Source organism: Syngnathus floridae, chromosome 15 (assembly GCF_059516105.1).
Source record: "Syngnathus floridae isolate MCC-2025c chromosome 15, RoL_Sflo_1.0, whole genome shotgun sequence".
NCBI classification, from domain to species: domain Eukaryota; kingdom Metazoa; phylum Chordata; class Actinopteri; order Syngnathiformes; family Syngnathidae; genus Syngnathus; species Syngnathus floridae.
This window is the reverse complement of record NC_142427.1, coordinates 12072145-12099289: the sequence shown is the minus strand read 5'-3', so window position 1 is coordinate 12099289 and position 27145 is coordinate 12072145. Positions and strand designations below refer to the sequence as shown.

The window sequence follows — 27145 nt, the reverse complement described above, 5'->3', positions numbered from 1 at the left end:
TAAATTACCAACACTTAATTGAGACATGCCTTTTCATCATAAACAATATTACATTTAATAAATAATCTTATTTACACAGTTCTCTCTCTCTCGCTCTCTCGGAAGTGATTCTCCTTCAAAATAAGAGCTCTTTTACAATGAGAAAAATGTCACCAAAAGGGAAGCAAACAAAAAATTTAAGTGTCTACTATATTGGACACATCTATGGGAATATGTGTCGTGTAATACAAATGAAAAGTTTCTTTAATTTGTCTTCTGACTTGTGGGGCATTGAAGCATGATTGCGCTTTTCAGCAAGGCTACCTGACCTGAACTGGTCACCGGACATAGTTTGAATGGGAGTCTTCCCGTTAGCTTTATTTTAGCTAGCTTGTTGATAAGGACTTTAAATGCTTCAAGAGCGAATGTAAATTTTCGGACTCGGGTAAGATGATCTTTTTCGAGTTGCGCTTTGGAGGTTGACCTGCCCTCCAATAGCCAGCATGTGCGAATAATGCGCTTTTTTTTTGTTAGCTTAGGACTAGCATTAGCCTTGGCTGCAAAGAAAGCATAGCTGAGCTTGAATAGCGTCAGTGCTGCCATAAAACAACTTGTACTGAATTAAGTGCAGGTATTCTATGTTGGTGCCGTATATGCAATAAAGACGTACACTAGCAGTTCATCTACTGCACGAGGTGAGAATAAAAACAGTGCATTATTAGCTGCGAACCTGAGTCAACGTTAGCTTTAGCAATCAATGCTTTGGAGAACTAGCCGAGCTGAAATAATGCAAACGTGACCAACTCTTACGTATATACGCCAGTTTTTGACAAAAGCATTTTGTCTGATATATGCATATCAGTGTCTAAAGTTTATTCATGCGTGAGGTCATGCGAATGAGTACTGTATTCATTTATTTATGCTAGGCTGCCGCAAGTGTAGTCAAACGCAAGTTGTTCTTTGCATCTCCGAGAGCAAGGTTACAATGCACTTCATACTTTATGTAACTTAAACATGATGTTAAATGTGGGTAAAATAGACCAAAGTAGTCAATGCTGCTCATCTGGAACGCGTGTAGGTTTATTCTCACCTTGTGCTAAAATGCCACAGAATGTTAGCCTTGTGGTTCACTTCTTGAATTTTGAGTCATAATGTAAAAAATCCAACGTCATTCTCAACCCTTTGGCAGACTCGTCTGGAAGTTGGAGCTGAGAGTCAATTACAAAGCAGCTGAAGAACCACTGACGCTGTTTTGTGGAGGATGTCTTCAACGTTACTCTTCAACCAAGACAGTGTCATACGCTTCAAGAAAAGGAAAGCACGTTTCACATTCAGTGAGGTCCACATACTTTTAGATGAAGTGAGGAAACATCGCTCTGTGATTGTGGGTATGTCTCGGAATACTCATGCTAAGCTGGTCCATTTCATAGCTGGACCAATGTTCTTGTGACAACAGTATTGACATTTTTCAGGAAAATTCAACCGTGGCGTGCCAACAGACGTGAAGAAGCGCACATGGGCTGAAATTGCAGCTCGTGTCAATGAGATCGGCGAGTGTCAGCGAGAGGTCATTGAGGTCATTAAGAAATGGTCCGACCTGAAGTGTGACACCAAGCGGAAAGTTGCTGCCATGCGCTCAGGCAAGGTGCCAAACCGGGGCATCAACTCGCGTCTCTCTAAAGATCTTAACCAAACCGAGAAAGTCGTGCTCCAGATTCTGGAGATGGATCAGGAAGATCAGATCAACAGTGACTTAGGCCCTCTTTGCGATGACGACGACGTTGAAGAAATGGACGAGGACGACATGGTTGGAATGCAGAGTTCGCCGAACGGTGCTGACGAATCACCTCGCCCTCCGGCAATGTCCCAATCTTCAGGTGGATTTGCACAGTCAGGTAGCAAAGAGGATCCAACTACTGCTTTGGGAATTTGATTGATGACTGTTAATCTTCTTGTCATATATTTTTGCTTCATTTCATTTTTCAGGGGACTCGCACACTGCCTTTGACATGCAGTTTGAAATACCTGTATCAGAAGGTGAGTTGTCATCAATGGGATCCATTTTAAAAGACACACCTTCACCTATATCTGCTTGCCCCCCCCAGACTGGGATGATGACTCCAAAAACGACACGCTTCCTTCAAATTTACCAAATAAACTAAGAGGGGATCACCAAGGAAAGAATGGCCTCCATGAACAAGCTCATACTTCCTCTCGCGTTTCAACCTTGACAGCCTCAATTCCATTCAGCGGTCTGCCCAGCGCAAACGTGAGGGAAAGCATGCTACAAAATGCTTCGGCCAGCCTCCAGGAGCAGCATGCCACCAACGTCCTGCTGGAAACGGTTTCCCGCTCGCTGGAGCTTCTGTCCGAGTCGGTGCAGCAGCTTGCGGAAACTCAGCAGGAATTTGTGCGCGAGTCCCTGCAGCTCCAACGAGAAACTGTCCAGGTGCTTCGAGACTTTACGGGCAGCACCATCACGCTCATGCACGATAAGCTCAACGGACGGCCAGCGTTATAGCATTAAGTTGCACGTCAGATTTGACCCAAGACTTGGCCACGTAACGCTTCAATTTCCTTTGGATTTTACACTGGTTACTGTATTTATGACGGTACTTGACGGATATGGACTGTTTTTGTGGGTTTGTTTTCTTGCTACTGAAAGTGATACTTCTGTCATTGCATTGAAAAGAATGTACCACTTTTGAAAGCATTGCTTTGGTTTTATTGCTGACATTCGAGAGTGGGACATTGAATTTGAAACGTGTCAAATTCAGTGCGTTGTGTCCATAAGTGTTCCCTTGCGTCTGTGTATAGAGTATCACGAGTACTGTAACCTTGAGTAGTTTTCAGCACCTGACCATTATATGGTCCATATATCTTAAAGCTATACTTTACTTTTTATTTTTACATTCTTTCCTGCATTATATATTAGAACTTCCGTAAAAGAAGATTTTTCATTCAGATGTTCAATAAACTATCTGTAAATATTTTGGGCTCCCCCGTCACTTAAAATTTTGGCACCACACATACCATAGAAAATCCACTTTTTTTTTTTTTTTTTATTCATTTGATTGTGCACTTGGAGTCTCCAAGCTTGTAGAAAAGTGTTATCTATCCATCTATATAGAGACACTTTTATAATCTGTTTGAGGGGTATTTTTACTCCGTTCAGTTTGATCTAATATTTACTATGAATTTTTATCGTTTATTTCCCAGTCTTTTGGGCGGCGCGACCAATCAAGGTGATAATGGGTGCAGCCAAACGGTTTCGCCAAACCGCCATCTTTATTACCCGGAAAGACTTTTGTAGTCCAATTATCTCAACGATGCCGAACTGGTGGATTTGCCGTTCGATTCATTGTGCGTTCACTTCCTTCGACCGCTGGAAACGACGGTAATGAGGTAGGCTTGAGATGACACAAAAGAATAAAGTGTATTTCACTTTGATATTATTGCGTGTCTATGATGCCCTCGTTTTCATAGCATTAGCTTAGCATCAGTCTTTCTGCAGATTTTAGAGCTGTGCACTCTATGTTTTCACTTCTTTTTGAGGAGTTGTATCAGATGAATTGCATCGAAGGTGTTGGTTTATTCTTGGGGAACAACAATGTGTTAAATGCATTAGTAAAATAAACTTGCCTGCGTCCAGTAGTACGTCGCACTAGCTATGTCCACTAGAGGGCGCTGTGGTAGTTAGTAAAAGCTGCCAACGGATGAAGAGAGCACAGTCACTCAAATGAACATGTAGTTAGTTCTCAGCATACCACGTCATTGTTTCAACATTTCGATATGATCATGAATGCCAGCTCTTGTTAAAATAGGGCGATCAAGCCTTCAAGACACTTTCCGGTTGCACCACGTGTCAGGAGTCCAAAGGAAAACAAAAGGACCAGCTGTAGTCTGCCCAGGAGGATTGTTATTATCTTTAGTAGGTCAGCACAATCATTTTAAAGCAATTATGCTACTGAATGTAAACTGTGTTTTTGAATGATTCATGGTGAAGGTTGAAGTATAATTTTGCTTGTGCTGATTGGATCAGGTGGATGCATTTTTGAAATGTTTGTTTTTACATTAAGACAGTAGGGACTTGTGTAACTAGCAGTCTCAATGTTTTGAAATGCACAGTCAGCAATATATTTCATGCTTTCAGTTGTGGCAAAACTAAAGTGGTGGTGGATATGACATAGTTCCATTTGAAAGTTGCCTCCTCTGGTTAAACAGCTGCTCGAACTGTGTGCTGCACTTGAATAGAAGTTCAACATTGTAGTGGCGCTTCGTGCATAGCTGGAAGGCATCGGGTAGCCAGCTCGTGTCTCGCTGGGTGGGGTCCTGAACAGGCAGCTGTATTCTTTTTCCATCTTCTTTTGCATGAGCTCGTTAGGGTATCCTTGAACACTGGACTTAAGCCTGACTGAAAAGCTATTATTCTCTCTGAGTGTCTGTAAAACTGCATTGTACTGAATTGTAAGTTCTTTCCTCTCGACAAAAAAGTACTACAAAATAACCCTTTAAAAAAAGACACATTAACATCAACTTTGATTTTTTTTTTTTAATTGAAAACATATCTTGCAAACAGTCCAAATATGAAAAAAATGAAAAAAATACATCTTACCCCCCAAAAAGAGTGCCACAGCAAGTTATTTTGTAAAGTTTAAAGAACTTGACATCTGGCAGAAAGAGTGATGATTTAGAGGGGCCCAGTATAAATGGCCAAAATGTATATATCGATCTATCCTTCTGCAAGTCCCCCCCCCCCCTCCTTTCCATTGCCACAGTTGACCAGTGTGACCTTTCCTTGTCTTCAGTTATTATGCCTGTTGTTTGCATGCCTTCCATCCTCCCAGCTCCTCCTTTCATCCCCCATCTGGTGCAGAAGCTGAGTCTGGCTTGGGGACCAGCAAAGGTGCATGCGTGCATGTGTGCATGCGTGGGGGGAGGTGGCCTTGTCTCAAATGGTACATCTGCTGCTTATAGTCAAACAGTTCACTTCCACTAGCCACGGTTGGATTAGGAAGGGGCAGTAGGTCCGATATACAGCCGGCCGGTCGGCTTAGCTTTTCTAGGGTTGCCATGATCTATTTTTTCCTTTAGCAACTGTTAATTTAAAAAAAAAAAATTACGATCTAACTATTTAATCAAAGCTTTCTTACCCATGACATCATGCTTAGCAGGAGTGGTACTTAGTTTGATGTCAGTTACCGTGTTTTTCTTCTGAGGTCAGTGACCGTATCTCCTCCGTGAGCAGGCCTATCTGAGTTTGGAGGACAGCTTTCTTGTTTGTGAGGGTGTCTGTCTCAGTAATGAGGGTGTTTCGCTCCTCCTCAAGATTGTTTTTCTCTACAGTCAGAAAAGAGATGTTGGCCTGAAACTGAACATTGCTTTCTAATGACATGTTGTATATGTCCTGCAGCTGGGAATATTGTGAAGTGAGATTGCGGCAGATGGGGCACATTCCGAAGTCTGCAACAAAACAAAACACATTTGTAATGAGTGTCGTTGACGCTTGCGCTAACACCGTTTTGAACTGCTAGTCACGTCACTGACATTGGCCCATCATGGCTATGATGACACCCAGTTGGAGAAGAGAGAGGATCCCCAGACCTACTGCAACAGCTTCAATCCGCCATACTGAGTCACAAATGAAACCATTTCCAAATAACGTCAGCGCTGTTTATTGGTGAGTTCTGAAAATCTACTTTACCTGGTTTTAAGATTCTGCTTCCGTGTTTTGATTTAAATTCCAATTCATCTCCGAGAACCACTCCTGAATCTTGGGTAAATGTCGCAGTCATGGATTTGAATTCCAATTCATCTTCGAGATCCCCTCCCGAATTTCGGGTCAATGTCGCAGACATGGATGTGACTTTTATTGACACCTTCTCGGATGTCACGCTATCAATAAAAGTGCTGCTGCAAAAAGTAGTCGGTGCAAACAAAGGCTCCGGCCTTTTTCGGTGGTGGCGGGATCGAGGTGACTCACGCCTGTGGATGGACGGGTTTCAGGATGCAACAATTAGCCATTGACATTAATGTTAACAATTTGACGTGGATAACTTGAGTGAGTTTCTCGCCCTCGCTCCGTGAGTCTGCTGTCTGTCTTTTGGCTGCCGTCACGCAAGAGCAGTCAGTCCGCTTTGACGGACGGCGCACTCACAAATGCACCCAGCTGCCTGAATTCAAAGCAATAAAGCCGCAAAAAAAATCAAAGTCACACACTTTTTTTTTCTTTCAAAGTCACACATTTATATCCCAGCTGGCTTGTGTCACTTTGACCGGCACGTTGTGTCGGTCGCTTGCTGATGTCGGCAATTTCATCAATCACCTAATGCCTTTTTGCTGCAATGTGGTATTGGCGGAGTACCAAAAATTGGAATATCGAGAAAAAAAGATTTGGTTAGGCAATAGTTAGTGTCTTTCTACTCTATTGCATGTGTGTTTGTTCCCTAAAATCCTTCCTTCATTCTTTCCTGCTTTGTATGACAGTTTTGAGACGTTCATCTAAAGATGCAAGCCATGAGCGCACCGCCGAGCGACTATTGCCGACGCATCAGACACAAAGCCAGGACGGTGGATGCGGCCACAGCAGGCTGACTTTTCCCTGGAGAGCCTGCTTGCGCGGCTCAGGTTTGCTGCAACTCCCCCTTTTCCTTCACGGGACCTTAGGGAGAAGGTTTTCAAGCTGCTCCATGAGGCAGATGCTGGCCTCTCTAATGAGAGGTCCGTCGGGGAGGGTGACATGACTCTTCTCCGGTTCCCATGCCCCATGGCACGCTCATGTCACACTCCTCGCGAGTAATACATATACACACAGAGCGGCTGCATTGTCCATCTGCTCAGCTGACACAAAGACACCCCCAAAAGATATGCATCAGGCACTGTTGATCCATCAAGCACCTCATATAAAACCTTCTCTCCCACATGTTGTAAATGTAGAATGAGTTCATTCCCTGCCATAGTTACAATTTTGCCAGAGAAGAAGTCAATCCTAAGACTGTGGTACAATCAACAGGCAGGAACTAGGCGCGCTTTCCTTAGTGGCGGCCATGTTAGTAGGGGCATTGGATTATTTGACATGACTGCAGCACATCAATGCTGATAGTACACAAAAAAACATCCACAGACGGTATACTGCAACCTATGGAAGTGAGACGATAAAAACATCCTATTGGGAATAAATACAGACATCTTCTGATTTATTGTTCATGTTGTAAGGAAGTCGGTCAGTATACTTAGGCACGCGCCAACCCCCCCTCATTAGAATATGAATAGGGCTGCCTTCACATTTGGCTTATCAAACGAGAGCGTACCCCTGCTGACTTCAGGCATGGGGCCAGGCTACAACCTGGACGCTCTGCAGGCCTTTGCTTGGCCTTTTTTGTGACATGTCATTTCATTAAAAATAAGTCAGATAGCAGTAGGTTGATTGAGTAATCCCCCCCCCCCTCCACTCCACACACACTGTCTCTCATGAGTTTCTAGCAATTAAGCCAGTATGAAGCAGCTTTCTGGTATGTAAACAACACTTGAGGTGTTTTTAACCTCCAACGACAGGTGCAGCAACGGATGGCCAGCCCACCCTGAAAAATTGGATTTGATGAGTGTGTGTATGCGTTGGGGAGGGGCGTTGCGCGTGTGTGTGTGTTTTGGGGGGGGTCACGCTCTGGGAAGACAATAGCAGGGATGGCGCTGCACACGACCGACCATGTGCCGTTTATTATCATACAGCTGTTCACTTGAGAGCCAGACAAAGGCAATGTGATACAGGCGCGCACGCGCGTGCACACACACAAACGCTTAAGGGCGTCTGAATAGCCTTTAGTCCTATCCAGGGACCCCCCTTCCCTCCCCTCCCCTCTACGCCCGCCTCCAACACACTTTTTGTCTCCCCCACACGCGTCAGAGCAATTATAAGATTCAGTGCTAAAGAAAAAGAGAGGACCATATGTGCTATAGTTTCTGCTATATGTATATATAAGTAAATATAATAATAATAAATAAATAAATGGAATAAACTTTGCGTTTAACAGATGTTATGTTCGAGGCGAATTTTAGGTGCGTAATAGCCGGAGAAAAAAATGCAGAAAACCAGTATTTTCGCATCCTGTTGTCCTGCAGGTATTTCTGCGGTATTTCTTAACCCACCAAATCCATATCCCTCTAAAACGCACACACATTAGCTTCTTATCCATCCAAATGAGTTGAGTCCAGATGTATCTAAATCCCTGCAGGCAGACTTGCTCCCTCCCCTGAGGTCTCCTCCGACTCCACCCACCTCTTTGGCCGGGTATAAAAGCAATCATCAGGCAGCAGCACCCAAAACAAAGTAGAGTGCAACGTGTAAAATAGGGTTAGCCACAAACGAGGAGAAAACGCGAAAGGGAGACTATCGTCTAGCGTCATTTATGTTTTGACGGACTGTTATCTTTTTTCGGAGGTTTTTTTTTTTTGTTTGGAATTACTGCCTGCATCCATATCAATTTGGAAAGCCCTAAAAAAGTCAGAGGAAATGGCACATGCACACCTGAGATACCTTTTGGGTTTGGCCTTGGTGCACGTTGTAAGTGGATTTTCGCAACTTGAATGATCTAAACCTCTTGTAGAATATTTTTTTTTAATATGATGCTGTTTTGTCATTTCAGGTGTTATGCTCCGGAGTGTTTGAGTTAAAAATCAACTCATTCCACACGGCGCAGCGAATTTGCAGACGGCATAGGGACTGCCACATATTTTTTCGAATTTGCCTCAAGCATCCGGAAGATGTGATCTCCGCAGAGCCTCCGTGCACGTTTGGGACCGGGCAAACCAATGTCATCAGGGCCGATCACACGTCCATCTCCAGTAGTGCGCCGATCAGGGTGCCGTTCCACTTCAAATGGCCGGTAAGCTCAACATCATGATGAAATGATTTCAATGGCGGCCATTGGATGGATATTTATTCATCCTGTATTTTTTAGGGGACATTTTCGTTGATTATTGAAGCATGGAACGCAGAATCCCCAACTGAATACACAGGTAGGTGACATTGTTCTCCCATGTGACCTTCCCGTGATGGCAATATGTTTGAAATCAATTCAAACTTCATTTTGTCTGCAGATAACCAAAACAATCTAGTGAATCGCCTGGCCACCAGGAGGAGACTGGCCATCGGGGAGGACTGGTCCCAGGATGTGCACTTTGGAGAGCAGAGCGAGCTGCGATATTCCTACCACGTCTTCTGTGACGAATTCTACTTTGGAGACGGCTGCGCCGAGTATTGCAGGCCACGGGACGACACGCTGGGTCACTACACCTGTGATGAGGAGGGCAACCGCATCTGCTTGGAGGGATGGAAAGGAAACTACTGCTCTGAACGTAAGTCATAAAGTGTAACCCTAACTAACATGAATCATGTGACAAAAATGACTTTGGCACCACTAAGGAAAAAAAAAAAGCACTTGAGTTGTACGACTCAAGGTGAAATTCAACTTTTCACTTGTTCAAAGTCGATTATTTGAACTGAGGCAAAAGTTTGTCCCTTCTGGCAAACAAATACATAACATTTGAGACCTGCCAAAGAGAAACTTGAGACTCCTCTTTTTAATGTAAAAGAGAATGGTGATATCCAGTTAAGGTGTGTTTTGTCAATTTTTGTCCCATTGACCTCATGTTTTCTGGTACACAAAAAAGCCATTGCGGTTGTGATGACACAAAACATATTGAAGGTGACCTGTTTGTATGTAGTAAGGAGATAAAAAACAAAACAAAGAAGAAGGCATCCCCAGGCAGCGTGCCTTGCCTGCCAGCTGCCCGGCTTAATACTTAACCAACATTGAAGTCTGAAAGGGGGGCTGGGGTCAGACAGGGGGCGGACCCCTATATGTGTGCAGAAGATGTATGCAAAGGCGTGCCTATTGTAATCACCCCCCCATCTCATCTCTTTCTTTTTTCCTCCCCCTAGCCATCTGCTCTGCGGACTGCAACGAGAGGCACGGCTACTGTGAGGCCCCAGGGGGCTGTAAATGTCGCATGGGTTGGCAGGGTCCCTCCTGCAGCGATTGCGTGCGCTACCCGGGCTGCCTCCACGGCACCTGCAGCCAGCCTTGGCAGTGTAACTGTCAGGAGGGTTGGGGGGGCCTCTTTTGTGACCAGGATCTTAACTACTGCACCAACCACAAGCCGTGCGCCCACGGCGCAACCTGCACCAACACTGGTCAGGGCAGCTACACTTGTACCTGCAGGCCTGGTTACGGGGGAACCAATTGTGAGCTGGAAACGAATGAGTGTGACAGCAACCCCTGCAAAAATGGAGGCAGCTGCAATGTAAGTTTCCCGCAAAATGAGTGTATTTATTTGAACGAGAAGTCACAATGCTTCATTTTAAATCAGTGTCTATGTTAGAAATAACAAAGTTGGAGCTTCTGCATTTACCAGAGTATTTGAATACAAAGCAAGGACTTATTTGGCCGCTTTTGAATGCTTTGGTTATTGTTCGGCAGGACCTGGAAAATGACTACTCGTGCACCTGCCCGCAAGGATTCTACGGCAAAAACTGTGAAATCATTGCAATGACGTGTGCGGATGGTCCCTGCTTCAATGGCGGGACGTGTGTGGAGACCATGACGGGGGGTTACACCTGCCGCTGCCCACCCAGTTACACTGGCTCCAACTGTGAAAAGAAGCTGGATCGCTGCAGCAATAGGCCCTGTTTAAACGGTAAGTTTGCGCCCCCTTGTGGGCATATGAAAATACTGGCGCTCAAATGATGCTTTCCTTGCTTAATTTGAATTGACTACTTGGACAGTTTGCTTGCTTGCTTGCTTATTTATTTGTTTGTTTGTTTATTTTTTTATTTATTTATTCATTCATTCATTCATTTGAGCACACGCAGTGTCCACCTAGCATTTTTAAACGCTTCACATTCGCATTGCAAGCATTTGAGTCTGCGGCCTGCCTGATGCTGACCAAGTGCTTTTCCCCTCTCAGGTGGCGAGTGTCTCGACCTGGGCCAGAGTGTTCTATGCCGCTGTCAGGCGGGCTTCACCGGTGCCAACTGCCAAGTCAACATGGACGACTGTGCGTCAAACCCTTGCCAGAATGCTGGGACCTGTCAAGATGGCGTGAATGACTACATCTGCTCCTGCACCTTGGGCTACACTGGCAAGAACTGCAGCGTGCGCTCAGACGCATGCGGCGAACGTCCTTGTCAGAACGGCGGCACTTGCTTCACTCACTTCACAGGGCCCGTATGCCAGTGCCCGAAAGGATTTATGGGTCCGAGTTGCGAGTTCACCCTCCAGCCCAGTTTCAAGCCGGCTTTGCGTCAAAGCTCGCAGCCTTCTTCGGCCACGCTGACCATCTCCTGCATTCTTGCCGTCCTGGTGGTGGCTCTGGTGGCCGGTATTATCTTGCTGAGGAGGCGCAGGAGGCTGCAAGGAAGGAAGCAGCTCAGCGACACAGCAGTTTACAATGACCTGGAGACGGTGAACAACCTGGGAGGAAGCGAGAGAGACTCTTTCCTCAGCCCGAATGGTCTGTTCAAGATCAGCAACAGCGCCGCCCGCCTCAGCTTTGCGCCCTGTTCGGAAGGAAGGTCAGGGTACAGACACAACCCTGTGGAGAGCGGCCTGGCCAGGGCGGAATTCATATGGAGGGATGAGGCAGGCCTTGGTTCACTTGCTGGGCTAAGGTGAACGCAAGAAAATGAATATTAGCACTTGTCGCTCCTCCGTCTTTGCTTTGTGTACACGAGGAGCAAAATTGACGAGTTGAAGAAAGCCGCTGTTCAACAACAGACCAAACGATGGACTAGTCGAATGAAGATCATTTACAAAGATTATTCAAAAAAGTATATGGGGCATACCTCTTTGACATTTAAGACCCAAAGAAAAAACTTATTATGATGATCCATCTTTCGTAGGACCTACAACTCAAACCAAATACATGAAGTTACAGTACCCAACTGCTGGAAAATTTGCCTCCAATGTATGACTTGGTTTGTGATTGTCTTTGACATTGTCTTTTTCTTTTGTTTTTTCTTTTGCTTTTCAATCTTCCTTTGCTCATTTTTTCCTTATTGTGCGCACCATCATTTTTATACTTTATTATTTATTTATTTGGAAAAACAATGTTTATGGCTTCACTTTGATTGTCACAGAAATATATTTATATGATCCTGAATGAAGACAAACATTATTATTTTTTATCAGTTTCATGGGCGATGGAAGATAAAATGTCCCAAAGTTATTAATGGCAGGGATCGAGGGAGAAAGCGATCATCAGTTGACTGTTAACTGATCACATTGCCCTGTCATGTGCCATTGTTTGTGTTCATGCCAAAGTGTGTGTGGTGTTGTGTTTTCATTATTATTTAAGTTGCTCATCATGTGGATTTGTTGTGAAATAAAAACATTGTTTGATGTAATGAAGTGGAGACACCTATAGTTTACAAGTAGATACTCCTTTACTTTAGAAAAACAGATGATTCATGCCCTAATGATGCATTTCAAAAATAAACTTTCATAGAGCCACCGATACATCATAAAAAATGTATCAAATTGAACGGGGTAAAAAATATCCCCCAAACAGAATTTAAAAGTCGCTCTGCAGTACCTGGGGGGATTAGATGATTTTTTTCGACAATCCTGGAGACTTCAAGTGAGCAATAAAATATATTTTAAAGGAAAAACATTTTATTTTCCATGATAGGTCGTAAGAGCGAAAACTCAGTTTTCTCTCTGTTTATTTAAACGGGAATCGAACAGTTAAAAAAAAGTTGCTTTTGTAGTACAACGACATAGTTTACGTAAAGGGACTCATGTTAAACAGTGTTAACCAAATAGCATGAGCGTTAATGGCCTTCCATATAAACATGTGATGGAAGCACAATTTTGAAAACAAAACACAGTCCGGCGGAACTATGCCCTGCCTGAGCTGTCGTCGCCTCCCAACGCTTCGATCCACTTCAGCTTGTTAAAAAAAAAAAAAAAAGAGAGAGAAAGCAGAAGAAGTCGCGAAACCAGTCAGACCAGTACACAACAGAGACGACATGGCATCCGACCGGATCGGTACACAACCTGGAGAAAGCGGGGACGTTCATATAATAGATGAAGATCCGTTTGAGGAATACAGCGGGCATACCCCAAAAAGACATGCCCGGGTTACAGTCAAATACAACCGCAAAGAGCTGCAGAGACGCCTCGATGTGGAGAAGTGGATTGATGACCGTCTTGACGTGCTCTACTCTGGTCAGGTGGGTCCCACGAGAGGGAGGCACAACCGCAGGTAAATTACCTGTGCTGATCTCCTTTAATCTTCTTAAATTCTCTTTAAATTTCTTTTTTTGCCAAATAATGAATACGACCGGTTAGGTTTATGATTGTTTTCTTCCACCTGAGCCACCAAATAGTTTTGAATTGTCATTGCAATGAGGCGACAGGGATCATTGAAGTCCTGACTATCTCGCGGTCCATCTCGTGTTCTAAGAGTTAACAGAGGTGGCCGGCCACTGGGCAGGTCTGTTTCTCCTTAGAAGGACACCTCCCTCCCTCCCCCTGTCTATCTGTAGTCCAATTGTCCTATATCTGTGATCTGTCTCAGGAGTTATTTCCTTACATGGCCTGTCTGGAACTGTGAGGCGAATAAGGAAGGGGAGGGAAGACAGGATGGAGATAAACAAGTGTGCATCTCTGCTGATACTGTAGCTGCCATTTCTTTTATTTTACTCATAAAAGTCTTCTAATTGGTCTTGAGGCATGCATCCAAACTACAGTGGAAAGAAAGAGGGACACAGTGTACAGTGGTGAAGATGAATGAATGAATGAATGTGTCTTTCTCAGGCAGACACACAGCCGATAGATACAATAGCTACAATGGCCATTTGTTCGAAGCTTCTGTGGTGCAATTATGCCCAAACAACAGTGTTAGTATTCAAAGCCACAAATGACTGACATGCAATCTTCACTTTTCACATACCGTTAAACAAGATAAAACATCTTCAAGCTCTATGAGTCTTTGCAAGTGAGGAACTTTTCTGATTTGATTGACCCAATACAAAAAAGGAAAACAAGAACTTTTGGGTCTTACAATTATTGATGAATCAATTCAGTTGGACTTACTTGAGTACCACTAACTATAAGAACAAACATTAGTCAGGAGTTTGACTTTTGGTATCTACCGCCGCACAAGATTTTGGTATGGATGTGGCCTTTCCATGATAACCTTTCAAATGTTTTGCATCTTTATCTTATGTCGTGGTATCAGGAAGAAGATATGCCTGAAGAGGTGAATATTGACGACTTAATTGACCTTCCTGATGATATGGAACGCGTTAATAAACTGCAGGTAAAGAAACTCTCTTAAAGGCTCTAACATTTGATGCCATTATCCGTGTGTGGCATATATACAATGAATATGTCCCACTTTTTAATATTAAGGATTTAGATCACATTGAAAAGACAAAAGACAAGTCAAAATGTTGAACGATACAAAGTCAAACAAATTGAAATATATTCCACTGCATGTAACGTTTTGTATTCCGTTTTTTACAGGAGCTCCTTCAAAAGTGTAACAAAGATACTGAGGTAATATTTTGTTTTAATTCCATGCATCATTTTTTATTTTGTCCTGATCAGGTTGTGGCCAAGGTTGGCCGTTGAGGACTGTTAGTTTTTTCGTATTAAAAAAACACAGACAATACACTGGCCCACAATTTAGAAGGAGCAGTACATGACTGCATTTAAAATATGAACAGCAAAAAGCAAATATACACAGTAGAAAAGACTGGAAAGTGTACACTAGCACCACCTGTAGGAAAATCCTTGCATTTGATGTGACACAATTAATTGTGCTGTATTCTTCTCAAGACCTTCGTCAGAGAGCTGGTGGAGAAGCTACAGGGAGTTCATAAGGAGGAAGAGCTGCAGAGTGAAGGCGTGGAGCATCCTGTCATCGCTCACAGCCACCATCGCCATGAACCTTATCACTTCAACAAACCTCACCATTTCCACCAAGGCCAGAACCAGACCCTTTGACAAGCTGCCCTAACCTCAATTATGTACACACACAAATAACACACAGTCATTAAAAACCCATAACACTCATGTATTTACTGATCCATATGATTTGTTTGTCAAATCCTTGCAAATGGATATACAAAACATTTTGTGTCTGTCTGCCAATGACGTGCTTGTGGCACCGTGCGAGAGAACAAACAAGTGGCTCTTCCGTCACTTCAAACTTATGACCATTATTTCTAAACTATGATTCATTTAAAAGTGTAGTCAAATAGAATGCATGTATGTTTTTACACATCCATCATCATAGTCATGATTAAATTGTGTTTTTTCAAGTATATTAAAATGAAACCACTAAGCTATCCTTGCAGTATTTGTTGACTACAGTATATCACATTATGGGACGATGGTCAATTACCAAAGTCTCCATTAGGTGGCAGAAACAATTGTATCTTGAAAGCTTTTGCCATAGGGGAGTCCAGCGGGTAGGGTGCTCCCTCCCTCCCTCCCTCCCTCCCTCCATCCGGTTCAGGGTCACAGGGGTCGCTGGAGCCTATCCCAGCTGACATGGGGCAAAAGGCAGACCACACCCTGAATTGGTCGCCAGCCAGTCAGAGGGTCCATATGGAGATGAACAAGCAGCCACACCCACATCATCATCAAGCACTCGAGTCAGGTGAGTGTACCCTGGCACCATCAATCAGCAAGTGATAATGATTCATTTCATTTCACTTCATTTTTTTGTTTTAATTTAACTGTTATATCTTGCCCAAGCATCTACTCCCGGTAGGTTGTAACAAAGAACCACCATGTCTTCTAGATCAACTCGTATTTTTGGGTGCCATTTATGATAAACACATGTGGGTGGACCTCAAACAAAAGATTTTTTATAACCAGACTTCATGCACAGGCACAAACAAATGTCCGGCAGTTTCCTTTATGTGACATTAGAGCCTGACTATTACGGCCCTGCCAATGAAGTTATATTACAAACGATATGGCATCAACCCAAGTGTCTATCATCATTGCTGCTCACTTCCGCTACGTTGCCGCTGATGCATGAATGGAATTTGCACTCAAGGGCATCCATTCATCCTTCAAATTCTGCCACGCCAAGACAGAAGTTAGAGGGATTCATGGGACTGGCAGAGGGGGGGAGTGGGGGGCTGAAGCTTTGCTGGTGTAGGAGGGGTAGAAGCGACAGGACAGGCCTTTCCTCAGGAAAACATATCACCTTCCACCACAATAGAGCTGGCCAGGAAACCACGGGCAGCCACATTGCTCTCTTGAGTCCACGAGTACTTTCAGACACACTCTGGCACTCATCAGTCACACACACACACACACAAAGCCTGCACACTCCAGGATGACACGCTACTGAAATACTACAAGGATCATTTTCTTCTCAGGTAAGACTGCATTTTTGGTGGCTTTCACATTGCTCCATCACTCGATTGTGTTTTCTAAAAATGTTTCTTTATCCATACAGGTGTGATACAGGTAACGTTGCTAATAGATGATGACGGTTGCTTTGTCTATTATTACAGCATCAAATACAGTTGAAATATTTGTCATGAATCATTTTTGTATAAAGGAAAGAAACGGCACAGTTGCAGTGATAGACTCATGATTTTTTGTCCCCTGTTCTTGTTCAACAGTTCAAATCTCAAGCGCAAACATGCCCATTCTAAAGAAGCTCCCAGGTAGGTCAAAGAGCTGCCATGAGTTCCCCAGAGTGAATAGTGAACTTATTCTCCCGAGGCTTGACCTGGACCTCAAGGACTTGAATGATCTGAATGAATTGCACGAACTGAAGGATCTGAAAAAGAACCTGAACCCTTTTGAGGACGTTGACTTGGATGAGGATGAGAGGAATGACGGTGACATGGGGCTCATCATGGGAGAGGTCAGGGGTAACCTCCAGCTCAGGTCCTCTCGAGATGGAGAAGAGGAGGAAAACGAGCTGAATGCCGAGAGGCACGGAGCGGGAACTCTTAAAGGAAAGCCGCTAAGGGGCACCCTGGAGCGGATTTGTGGTGTGTCGCCACTGAAAACCCTTGGAAAATTGGGCAAGGGGCTCCGCAAATCTGGACGGAGTGTGTGGGGACACAGTTTACCCCACTACAGCCCTGGAGACTCAAACACACTCCCAACACAACGGGAAAAAAGGAAAGGACTACGCAGAAGCTCAGAAGGAATTATGACTTTATTCCGGTGAGGATGGCCACACACAATTGTTGCCTATATATACACGTGTGTGTAAATGTGTGTATGCAGCAAAAATGCGTTCCGTTCAGGTCACTTTCATCCAAATTGTGAATGAGTTCATGAACTTTTGTTGATTGAACACGTTCAGGTACAACCCGAGCCTTTATACTGTAAGACATTGGGCCTATATAACATAATAAAGGCTGACACGACAACGGGACAAAGCATACAAAGGAAATGGCAACTGCATAAGTGATACGTTAAGCCATACATCGCAAAACGACAAAGTGTCAAGTAACAATCTATCCATTTGGTCATGCGTGAGGCATCTGCACCCCCTCCCTATTTCTGTTTTTAATTTTGCGGCTCCTGTGCAGCGTTAGCGGCGGCCGTCGCAAGGAGGAGCGCAGAGAAAGCCTGCCCTGTGGGGACCTGAGTGCAGACGGTGAGGCGGAGGCATCTCGGCGGCCCTCTTTCCTCAGGATGGTCACCCTTGGCAAGATGAAGAGGGAATCCATGTCTGACCAGGCTTCACAGGAGACTGATGAGGAAATCGAGGAAAAGGAACCAGTGGTCAGAACCAGAGAGCCCCTCTCAGGTAGACAACCAGGATATCTCTGATCACAAGTGATGCAATGACTTATTGTGTTGAATCCAAAGCTCGTTGGTCAGGCCATAAATTTGAGCTTCCACTGTAATTCTTGGGGACAACTGCCTTGACTATATGGCTCCTTGCCTAATAAATTGCGACTGACGTGAACTCCACGTAATCCTGAGTCATTGAATTCAATCAACAGTCTGTTAAACCAGGAAACGAGTGCACTTCCTATACCCTCGTTCAACGTATTTTTGCTCGACTGACTCCGCAGGGAACAATGTTTGTCATGGAAAAGAGACAAAAATAGATCAGACTCAGGAGCCATCAAAGTCACATGGACCTTCATGCCATGTCCAGGGTTTAGTCTGTCGTTCAGTCATTCATGTATCTGAGATCTTTTCCGGACCACTGAAACTAATTTGCTTTACTCTCAACAGTACTGGAGATTTTACAGTTAGTCAACCATCGAGATCTGCTCCTTGCTGACACGCACATCCAGGAGCTGGAACGAGAGTGCGAGCTGCTCTCTCTTTTGCCGTCGAGTCCCGTCGTCAGTCCTGCTCCCTTCGGCGCTTCTGGCGTGATTCCTTTATCGTCTTCATCCTTGAATGAGTCACTCGGCTCCAACGCGACTCAGGATTCGAGCCGCCGTAAAGAGAAAGACGTGGAGCTTCTCTACGAGGCTTTAATGAGAGAGATGTGGGATGTGGTCCGCGAGTCTCTCCGTCAGCCCAGTGCCGGACACAACCTCGGGTACGTGGTACTGGTTATTCAGCAGGAGGAGAATGCCGACGTGGCCTGGGCTGTCAGAGAGAAGAACAAGCTAGAGCGAGATCTGGACGCAGCTCCCCAGAGCCAACAAAGCCACCGTCCTCGACGATTGAAAATGAAGTGGAGAGAAGCTGTGGCGGAGGCTGCTGACTGGAGCCTGCCCAACCAGGTGGACACTCAGGCGGGCCAGCTGGCCTCGTACCTGGAGCGTCTGAGGAGTCGGATGGTGGATGACCTGGACGCGGCCAAGAGGAATGCCGTGTCCATTTACCCCGAGGAGTTTTCTGCATTCCAGGTGTATGTGGAAAGTTATCATCAAGCCGTGGCTAAACGTCTACAAACACTTACCCGTGGCCCGCTGCAGATTACCGATGTCTATTCACTGTTGGATTGGTTCTACAACATCTACAACCGGTAGAGTATATCAGTCATAGCGTGAAAACCACTCAAATACCTTTTTTTGAATCACATCTTTCTCTTCCAAGTGATGTCCTGGGAACCATTGGCACCGCAACGCCAATCAACTATGGTTCCCTGGAACCTCTTCTGTCTCAAGACACGGTGGACCAATTGGAAACGGAATGTCTTAGCATTGTCAAGGTAAGAAAAGTGTTCTATTTGACTGCCCTGCCCGATGTAACAAAGCTCACGTGTCTATTGGATTGGCAGGAGAAGGTGTCCAAAGAGCTCATTCAGGTTCTGGATGACGAAGAGAGGCGATGGGCCCAAACGCTACACATTGAGGAGTATCAGTCCCACCTAGCACCGTCGGTCATTCAGGTCATATTTTTTTTTGTCTGGGGACATTTACAGACTTAACTGCTATGATACATAACTGAAGAATTTTACAATTCCAGAGGCTGAAGGTCGATCTGGACAAATCGACTTCCGTGAACCAATTCCTAGGGGCAAGGGTGGCTCGCTTTAGTCTCATCGGTTTGGCTGACTTTCTTCATAGGTGAGTTGAAAAATTGGGATCTGGGTTTCATGGAAAATTGCTTCTGCTGGACGTAGCTTTGTTTTTTTTTTGTGGATCCGGATTTTCAAAGCAAATGCTGTGTGCAGTTTCCAAAGGAAAGCGCAGATGTTTCACGAGACCCAGGCAGAGTTTGGCGATCGAGGAGATGGATATGTTTCCAGGACCATAGCGCTAGTCAACTGCTGCCCTCCTCTCAGGTAAAATCTTGGGATTTAGTTTTTAAGATGGCTTTCAGAATGTGAATCTTCATGTTCTTGTTGGACACGGTAGAGCCTTTGTGGAGCGCTGCAGGCAGTGTGATCCGCAGGCCAGTGAGCCTTCAGCAAAAAGAGCCAACTCCTCCCTGGACAAGATCATCAACCATTCTGTGAAGGTGCTGGCCGATAGACTGTTTGAGCACATTAGGGTGAGCAAATGTCCAACCGTTAACGTCGTCGCAATTAGTCAGTCGGACAGCTCCCATTTGAACCATCCGTTGTCATTTCCAGCCGTTTTTTGACAAAATGATCAAGAGAAAATGGCTGACCAACACAGATACCTTCGGGGCCATCGAAACGAGCATTAAACAACACTTCAAAAAGTTCCGACGGATGGATCCTCCACCGTATCAGGTATGGATTGTTTGACCAGGTTTATAAGAGAATATTTTCATTGGATTTTATTTTTCCAACGACGTAGACGCTGGTGGGTGAGGTGCACCGTCGGGTCCTGGTCGAGTACGTACGAGCCATCATGCGGGCTCGGCTCATTTGCACCTCGTCCAAGATGAGAAAGAGAATGGCTTTCCGCTTACAAGACGAAGCCAAACAGATTAAAGGACTCTTTCAGGATTTGGTGAGTCTGTTCTTAATACTAAAGAATTTGTGCAGAGATAAAAGTCTGGACTAGGACAGAATAGAATGGCAAGGATGGTTGCCGAGAATGGAGCCTGCCCCTCCAACTTCCGAAGTCAGGACGAAGCCAGACAATGTTGATACAGCAGTGAGTTGTGAAAAATGGTTGCAGCCGGCGAGTTGGAGATGGATGATCTCAGCTTACGTTAGCACTAACCCGAAAGGGGAAGAGGCTGTAAAACAACTTGGCCTGACAGCGTGCCATTTGCCCTCTTTCTGTGCCCGAGTTCAAACAAGTGTCCGTCACCTCGCTTGACAACAGGAAGCTGCTGTGTTCAGAGGGAACTTCCTGTTCCTGTCAGCTGGCTGACTTTGAAGTGAGTGCGGGATGGCCTTGATGGCCTTTTTCGCTGAAGAGGAGAATGAACTGACTGTGAAAAATGGAAACTGGCGAGGGAGGCTGGGAGGGGGCAGAGTTTTAGTGACGGGGTGAAAACGATTATTTTTAGCAAATGTCAAACCAAAGAATTCCGCTGTCTTTGGAGGCAAACAATAGCCAGGAAAAACGGAATTTTATTATTCACTTGGTAAACATTTTTGCTTTGCCTTTGAGAAACTTTGACTCCCCCTTAGATGACCTTTTCAGCAAATTCTAGTAGCTTAGTACAGACAACATATAAGAATCTCTTAATAATGGTAACAATATCAAACAAATGAATAAACCCAATAGTTAAAATAATAATGAATCCAATTTGCATGTCTGTTTCAGGAATCAAGTTCATCTTGGTTGGACAGTCTCATCTGCCACCTAGCTGACGTTGTTCTCCTCGAAGACACGCCCTCCATCCAGATGGAGGTTGCTGTACTGGTCAAAGAGTTTCCAGATATTCGGTAAGAGTTGAACACCGTTTATTTCTGTGAATATATCTTGTCAGGATGTGTCTATAAGAAGAATTTCTGGACTTACTATATTCTGCATGCTTTGGCTGTTGTTTTTGGCGTCCAGCCAAGGGAAATGTATGCCTATGTATGTTTTTTTTGTCACAATGGATGAAAACAAGGAAAGGCGCATGAAAACATATCATCCATTAACTTTGCTATTTTTGGGTTTGCTATTCTGTTTTGAGAGTGAATAAGGCGACGAGGCCTCAGGCTAGGAGGGAGTGAGGCTCAACTGCCAAAGATGTTTGTTCACAGATTAAGACTGAGATGACACTTGGCAACCTTAGCGCCTGTGACGCAGAAGTCTCCAAAGAGCAGACAGGAAGCTGCTGCCGAGTACTTCCTGTTCCTGTCACCCAGCAGGAGACAGACTGGTGCCACGTAGGGCGAGAGAGAGAGAGATAGAGATAGCTCCATAGACCCGAGACCCTTTTTATTTACTCTGGTATTCCGTCTTGGTATTTTAGGACATTGCTGCTCCATGATGCTTAATCATTTCTGTCGTCCTGACTGGATTATCTCTTGTGTTTCATCAAAAACGTTTGGAGAACAATGCCCATCAATCCTACTTGGATGGATTAACAGTGACCTAAATGATACCAAAAATATTTTTTAAGCTAAAGAAAAAAATCTGACAGAATGAATCCAATTATTCAATGAATTGATGGAATAATCGATAGGATAATCAATTCTAAAAATAGCCCATAGTGACTGCAGCCCTTCTGGTAAGTGGAATAATATTTGCTTACGGCACATACAAAAACCAGTCGTTGCTTCCCAGAAACAGATGACTCAAAGTCATTCCTGTCCGTCCTAATGACTGCCGCCCATGTCATCACCTTCCACTCACCACCTCCGTCTGTCCGTGTCACACCAGGCAGAAGCACGTCTCCACCCTGCTGAATATCCGAGGCATGATGCGCCAGACGGAGCGTCTCGAGATCCTCAACGTAGTCAAAGACTTTCAATGCGGCTCGACCTTAATCAGCCGGGATCACGCCATCTTTACTGATATTCCCATCACTTCGGAGATGCACTGCATTAGCCTGGGATTCCTGCGTCTCGCCATGGCTGTCACCAATTGGTTCTCGGAGCACCGACCGAGGCGGAATCGTAGAAAAAGTGGCGCAAACGCAAGTGGCGCAAACGCAAGTGGCACCAACGCAAGTGGCAGAAGGGCAAGTGGCAGAAAGGCAAGAGCTCAATTTGCTGACAATCAGGACGTTGATGACATGAATCAATTTAACAGAGAAGAGTAGAGAAAATGGTGAGAAAGTGCAGAAGAGCAGTTGCAGTCATACTGTGATGAGGCGAGACATATACGCACCTTGCCAAAAAATGGAGCGTGCCGACCCTACGTAAAGAAACTTGACTTGAGGTACTGCTCCTTCTGATCACACTCGCATAACACAACATGCATGACCTTTTGTTTTATTTCTGATCTCAACAAGTCATTAACTCATTCACTGCCAACCCAGTGAATATCTTTGACACCTATAACCGTCAATGGCACTGAATGAATTAAGAAACAATTCATCTTCAGCTTTTTAAAATGATCATGCCATCATAGCAGAGGCAATTCAATATGATGCTTTGTTCTTTATCATTTATTTACCTGGCAATATATATATATATATGGAGATATATATATATACACTGTACCCACGTTTGGTTTATACACAAAAGTGATGTGCTGAACTCTTCACTGTGAATGATATGGATCTATTGCTGGAAACTTTAAATAAAGACCCATTGATTGGGTAGATTGACCCGCTTTTATAAATAATATTTCAAAGAATTTATATGTATCTAATAATTTATATTATATCTTTAAAATGTATATCATTTTATAATAATGAATAATGATGCCTAGGTGTAAAGTTTAGGGAAATGAGCTTCAATATTTATTATTATTCTGGAAATATTGTCGTGTTCCCATCTTCCTGCTTCTAACTTTAGCTGTTGTGCTCCCTGAACATGGGCGTGTCAAGCAGCAGCTATTTTCAACAATACGAACGTATATCAAACAGACCAGGTTGTGACGCAGAAGCAACACCGCCTCAATATAAACACAAATGCACTCGTGTTTATCTTAAGGATATGGCCGATCTTGAAATATAGGGCTCCACCGACCTTACTCGATGACGCTCAGCTTGTGTGTATCAAAAAAGGTCACGCAACCCTGAGGCCAACAACGGGATGTTTTGCGGTAAACAAAGATTTCCTGTTGTCCTGTGAGGTGCCAACGGATGCTTTAATTGGAGCCAAGTTTACGTTTAGCCCTGGGGGGAATTTCCTCTCGGACACTCAGTGAATGTGCGGTGAATGTGAGTTTTTGTATTTATTGTTTTTATGTCAAAGTTGCCCGTGGACTCCATATAGGAATTCATCTGGATGATCAAATCATTCTCGAGACTTTTAAACTTGTCTATCAAACGTGTATTCATAAAAATGAAATAATTCAATATCTTAGTTGTTGAAGTTTAGACAATTAAATTATAGATGACCTATTTTGCCAAGTTGTTAACCTCTAATCAGTGCCTCATTATTTTTGGCCCCAGTTTATACAGTTTATAATGTGCGTGCGTGTTTGTGTGTGTGTTTTAATGCGTTCCATGCAGCCAGAGTACGGACAAGGGAAAAACATTAAATGGGAATCACTTGAATGTTGGCTTTGGCAATGTCAATTGTCTGTTGGATGTTTCTGCAAAATCATTATCAGACATCCTTTCATATATCAAGATAATGGCGGATGCCGGACGGTCTGTTTTTCAGGCATCCCATGTGGGGAATGGCATTTGCCAATGAGAAAGGCAGGTAGGACGAAATTCTTGATGGAGGTTTCTCGATCTGCGAGCTTTCAAAGAGGAAGAGTCGTCAGTATCACAATGCAATCCCTGGGAAGTACTCCTCTACTTCCTCTCATTAACACGGCCGCTCGGTCGGTCGGTCGGCCGGCCGGCCGGCTCTGCGATGGAAAATCCATCTGGCTGGATTTACTGTTTGTTTTGGGAAGCAAGCATTGCCCTGTCTTTGTTTTCACTGTCATGCAATTTCATGCGTGCAGACTTTTCCCTTTGTTTTCCTGCCTGTCATTCTTCGTATATCTATAAGGACGCGATCCAGTGCTATCAGGATTCTTTGCTTCTAATGACTTTTTCTTCCTTTGTTGGCTGGTCAAAGTCCATGCACCATACATGCATTGTTTTGCAATCATAGGGATTGATGTTTGGCAGTCTGCCTTAGAAGAGAAAGGAATCTCAGCTCGGGCTGATGATATAAATGTGTATAAAATTACATATATTTACCTGAGGTGTGGTCAAGTTCAGCAGACACATTGCGTAACCCACGTAAACGTCTGGTTCCGGTAAGATGCCAGAGTGAGAACCTAGCGTCCTCACCCACGTCCAGAACATACTGTCACTCAGGATGGCTGCCCACTTGAAGCAAAACAATGGTATACTTTGTCACTGCGGGTGGGATATCCTGATTTATGTTATCTGGGGTCTCCATCAAGTGCAACTTTATTTAGCAACGTGGAGGTGCATGCTCCAGACGCCCCCGTAAGATTAGACATTGCAAAATATTCATTTCACTGTGAGCAGACATTAAATCATCGCTCTCAAAGCCAGTGCAGGAAGTTCACCTTTGTTCAAAACTGGACCTACAGTCCAAAATAAACTCTTGGAAAGTATTCCTATGAAATTAGTCACTCTTAGAATTTATGACCAAAACATCTGCATGAGAATTTCGGTGAATCCCCAAAAGAATGTCCTGGGTGGACATGTGGATATGAATGTTGTGCTGGCCTGTTGCCATTGAGACTGTAAACATCCCAACCTGTGGGCTTATTTGTTTTCCTTTGTTTAAACTATTTTGACGTCTCTATAATAGAGAGAGAAAAACAGGGTGAGGCGTTTGTTGCTGGAGCGGTATTTATGTGAGCACATCCCATTTGCCTCACAAACTTGGCTGGACTGGACTGCTTCCAAATACAAATCAGTCAGCGATACATCCATCAATTCAAAGATAAAAACGCTTGTTTTTGGCCAATAGTACCAATTGACTGGCCGAGAATGAAGCCTTTTGTGGGACAAAGGCAGCAGTTGTTGTTTGTGAAGAAGTGCCCCCAGACACCCACCCACCCTTTGCTTTGCTAAACATTTTTCTCCTGCTATTTTGCAAAGAGGAAAACTACTTTGCATTTTGTAGTTAAACAATGGTTCCTCTTGTGAAATATGGCAACAGGCGGCTCACCTTTGGCTCCTTGTGCTTTCTCCCTAGGCTTATTTACGCAAGCAGGTTGTGTTCTTCACCCCACCAGGAAGAGGTGTTGCAGGAAAGCCAAAAAGCGCTGGTCACATTTAGAGTAAACCGACTGCCACAGACTTGCAAATAGGCCTTGTCTTGTCTGAAGAAGGTGAATAGAAGGGTAAACACAGACATGACCTCTGCGCTACTATCAGGAGGAGGGTCCATTCGGTACCCCTCCCTGCATATTTCCACATTGTTTTGAGGTTGGGCCGACCTCAAGCATAACCCGTGTGCTAAACTCCATGTTTACACATCTGGATAGGAGTTGAATTTTTATTTATTTACCCTGTGGGTAAAAGCAGTACAGATAACGGAGCTTTATTTATGTATTTATTTGGCTGTGTGTCTGATTTGCTCTGCCCCTGTAATATGGATGTGCTCAATGCATGCCTATTGTCTGACATGACATTAATTTGAGTCACTCAGGCCTAAATTAGGCCAAGCACTCTTCTTTTACATGCATGCTTACTGTCTTTGGATCATTTGAACACTTGCAGCGCCAAGGAGAGTTATTAATGCAACGCAAACTCTCTCACCCCTCCCTGAACCACAATCAATCTTTCATCAGGAAAGCATTTAAGCAGGAGCCTAATGACTCCACATCCTTCTGCCCTCCTGCTGACAGTGCTTGGCAAAGCTGGCCCGATTTAACAATCGCTCCCTTCTACCCTTTGACACATGAACTTGCTTCTCTTTACTCAGACTTGTCAGGGTAATCTGTATGACCTAAACCTCTTTTGTTGATTATTTCAAAATGTGTGCAAAATGTGTGGAAAGAGGACAACTGCACAACCAAACAGAAGAGCCGACGGTGTGCACTTTCTAGCTCACTCGTGACATCTAGTGGGCACATGGGGAAAATGATACGTTTCAAGATTTCATCTGCTATACTTGTCTTTGTACAGCAGGTGTCAGTAGAGAGCTAATGTGAACGAAGCCTCGATGAACTGATGGCTGATTCAGGAGGCTTTACTTTGCCCATCACTAGGTGGCAACCTGCAGGTGTTGTAGGTGAGAATCAAACTCTGAAAATCAAAGCCTAAATGTCCATCTTTAAAGTCAAACAGATGCACTGCAATATAACGACTGCGTTTAATTTGAAATATGCGTAAACGTTGAGTTGAACCTGTCAGTTTTTGCGTTGTGCCCGTGTAGAGAAAAAATTCCAATACAACTTTGAAAGGAAATGTGGGGATTTGATTTTCAAAATAAAAGCACTGTCACCGAACATTATCAATTGTATTTATATAAACATAGGCAGCACTATCAAATGAAATAGTTCTTACCCTGTGAGTGTTTGCTACAGTTTTAATAACCAGCCCCGCTTAAAATAGGTCCATCCAGATAGTCTGCTCATTCAGAATGAATATAAATCATCCTGAATAATTGGATGCATGTATTTTAATGTTGTAACGTATATTTGGGTTTAAATGTGTTGTCGAGGTTTGCAAGCAACACACGTCTTTTTTATTTTTATTTTTAAAAGAATGCTTTTAATATTGCACTATCGCAGGGTGCATCACGATGA

General features: G+C 44.1%; 4 protein-coding genes and 2 long non-coding RNA genes across 10 annotated transcripts; 5 read left to right on the top strand and 1 right to left on the bottom strand.

Moving 5' to 3' along the window:
- Positions 1-148: 148 nt before the first annotated feature.
- LOC148386764 (uncharacterized) lies at positions 149-2969 on the top strand. Of its 4 annotated transcripts, XM_088397921.1 has the most exons (6): positions 149-424; positions 1169-1367; positions 1452-1624; positions 1694-1874; positions 1966-2016; positions 2085-2969. In XM_088397921.1, the coding sequence occupies exons 2-6, from the start codon at positions 1241-1243 to the stop codon at positions 2498-2500; spliced, it is 948 nt and encodes a 315-aa protein (XP_088254047.1). In that variant the 5' UTR covers positions 149-424; positions 1169-1240; the 3' UTR covers positions 2501-2969. The 4 variants fall into 4 exon arrangements, with proteins under 4 accessions (XP_088254047.1, XP_088254044.1, XP_088254046.1 ...); XM_088397918.1 differs by having other exon boundaries at positions 151-424; positions 1452-1874; XM_088397920.1 differs by lacking the exon at positions 149-424 and adding an exon at positions 431-610 and having other exon boundaries at positions 1452-1874.
- Positions 2970-3449: 480 nt separating this feature from the next.
- LOC148386762 (uncharacterized) lies at positions 3450-6602 on the top strand. Its single transcript, XR_015862951.1, has 3 exons — positions 3450-3914; positions 5514-5659; positions 6466-6602. It is a non-coding gene; the product is annotated as an uncharacterized LOC148386762 (long non-coding RNA).
- Positions 4517-6156, bottom strand: LOC148386763 (uncharacterized). Its single transcript, XR_015862950.1, has 3 exons — positions 5684-6156; positions 5527-5610; positions 4517-5442 (listed from the first exon to the last, which is right to left on the bottom strand). It is a non-coding gene; the product is annotated as an uncharacterized LOC148386763 (long non-coding RNA).
- A 1496-nt stretch (positions 6603-8098) lies between the features above and the next one.
- Positions 8099-12386, top strand: dlb (deltaB). The gene is made up of 7 exons (XM_088397917.1): positions 8099-8539; positions 8622-8861; positions 8937-8994; positions 9076-9333; positions 9920-10281; positions 10458-10674; positions 10945-12386. The coding sequence occupies exons 1-7, from the start codon at positions 8489-8491 to the stop codon at positions 11649-11651; spliced, it is 1893 nt and encodes a 630-aa protein (XP_088254043.1). The 5' UTR covers positions 8099-8488; the 3' UTR covers positions 11652-12386.
- A 560-nt stretch (positions 12387-12946) lies between these two features.
- ppp1r14aa (protein phosphatase 1, regulatory (inhibitor) subunit 14Aa) lies at positions 12947-15334 on the top strand. Its single transcript, XM_088397924.1, has 4 exons — positions 12947-13210; positions 14221-14301; positions 14508-14540; positions 14823-15334. Exons 1-4 carry the CDS (start codon positions 13007-13009, stop codon positions 14988-14990), a joined length of 486 nt encoding a protein of 161 aa, XP_088254050.1. The 5' UTR covers positions 12947-13006; the 3' UTR covers positions 14991-15334.
- A 245-nt stretch (positions 15335-15579) lies between these two features.
- exoc3l2a (exocyst complex component 3-like 2a) lies at positions 15580-23072 on the top strand. 2 transcript variants are annotated; one of them, XM_088397915.1, is made up of 13 exons: positions 15580-15648; positions 16631-17186; positions 17558-17778; positions 18216-18963; positions 19035-19149; positions 19219-19329; positions 19407-19507; positions 19615-19725; positions 19799-19934; positions 20017-20139; positions 20207-20362; positions 21131-21252; positions 22181-23072. In XM_088397915.1, exons 1-13 carry the CDS (start codon positions 15597-15599, stop codon positions 22560-22562), a joined length of 2934 nt encoding a protein of 977 aa, XP_088254041.1. In that variant the 5' UTR covers positions 15580-15596; the 3' UTR covers positions 22563-23072. The 2 variants fall into 2 exon arrangements, with proteins under 2 accessions (XP_088254041.1, XP_088254042.1); XM_088397916.1 differs by having other exon boundaries at positions 15615-16381.
- Positions 23073-27145: the final 4073 nt, after the last annotated feature.

Bases quoted from the DNA above. Each gene is read 5' to 3' on its own strand.
- LOC148386764 (XM_088397918.1), top strand. From the start codon at position 1,241: ATGTCTTCAACGTTACTCTTCAACCAAGACAGTGTCATACGCTTCAAG. The intron at 1,368-1,451 runs GTATGTCTCGGA...GACATTTTTCAG, and splicing joins ACATCGCTCTGTGATTGTGG to GAAAATTCAACCGTGGCGTG. The intron at 1,875-1,965 runs GTAGCAAAGAGG...TTCATTTTTCAG, and splicing joins AGGTGGATTTGCACAGTCAG to GGGACTCGCACACTGCCTTT.
- dlb (XM_088397917.1), top strand. From the start codon at position 8,489: ATGGCACATGCACACCTGAGATACCTTTTGGGTTTGGCCTTGGTGCAC. The intron at 8,540-8,621 runs GTAAGTGGATTT...TTGTCATTTCAG, and splicing joins GTTTGGCCTTGGTGCACGTT to GTGTTATGCTCCGGAGTGTT. The intron at 9,334-9,919 runs GTAAGTCATAAA...TCCTCCCCCTAG, and splicing joins AGGAAACTACTGCTCTGAAC to CCATCTGCTCTGCGGACTGC.
- ppp1r14aa (XM_088397924.1), top strand. From the start codon at position 13,007: ATGGCATCCGACCGGATCGGTACACAACCTGGAGAAAGCGGGGACGTT. The intron at 13,211-14,220 runs GTGGGTCCCACG...TCGTGGTATCAG, and splicing joins ACGTGCTCTACTCTGGTCAG to GAAGAAGATATGCCTGAAGA. The intron at 14,541-14,822 runs GTAATATTTTGT...ATTCTTCTCAAG, and splicing joins AGTGTAACAAAGATACTGAG to ACCTTCGTCAGAGAGCTGGT.
- exoc3l2a (XM_088397915.1), top strand. From the start codon at position 15,597: ATGGAGATGAACAAGCAGCCACACCCACATCATCATCAAGCACTCGAG. The intron at 17,779-18,215 runs GTAGACAACCAG...TACTCTCAACAG, and splicing joins AACCAGAGAGCCCCTCTCAG to TACTGGAGATTTTACAGTTA. The intron at 20,363-21,130 runs GTGAGTCTGTTC...TGTCTGTTTCAG, and splicing joins AAGGACTCTTTCAGGATTTG to GAATCAAGTTCATCTTGGTT.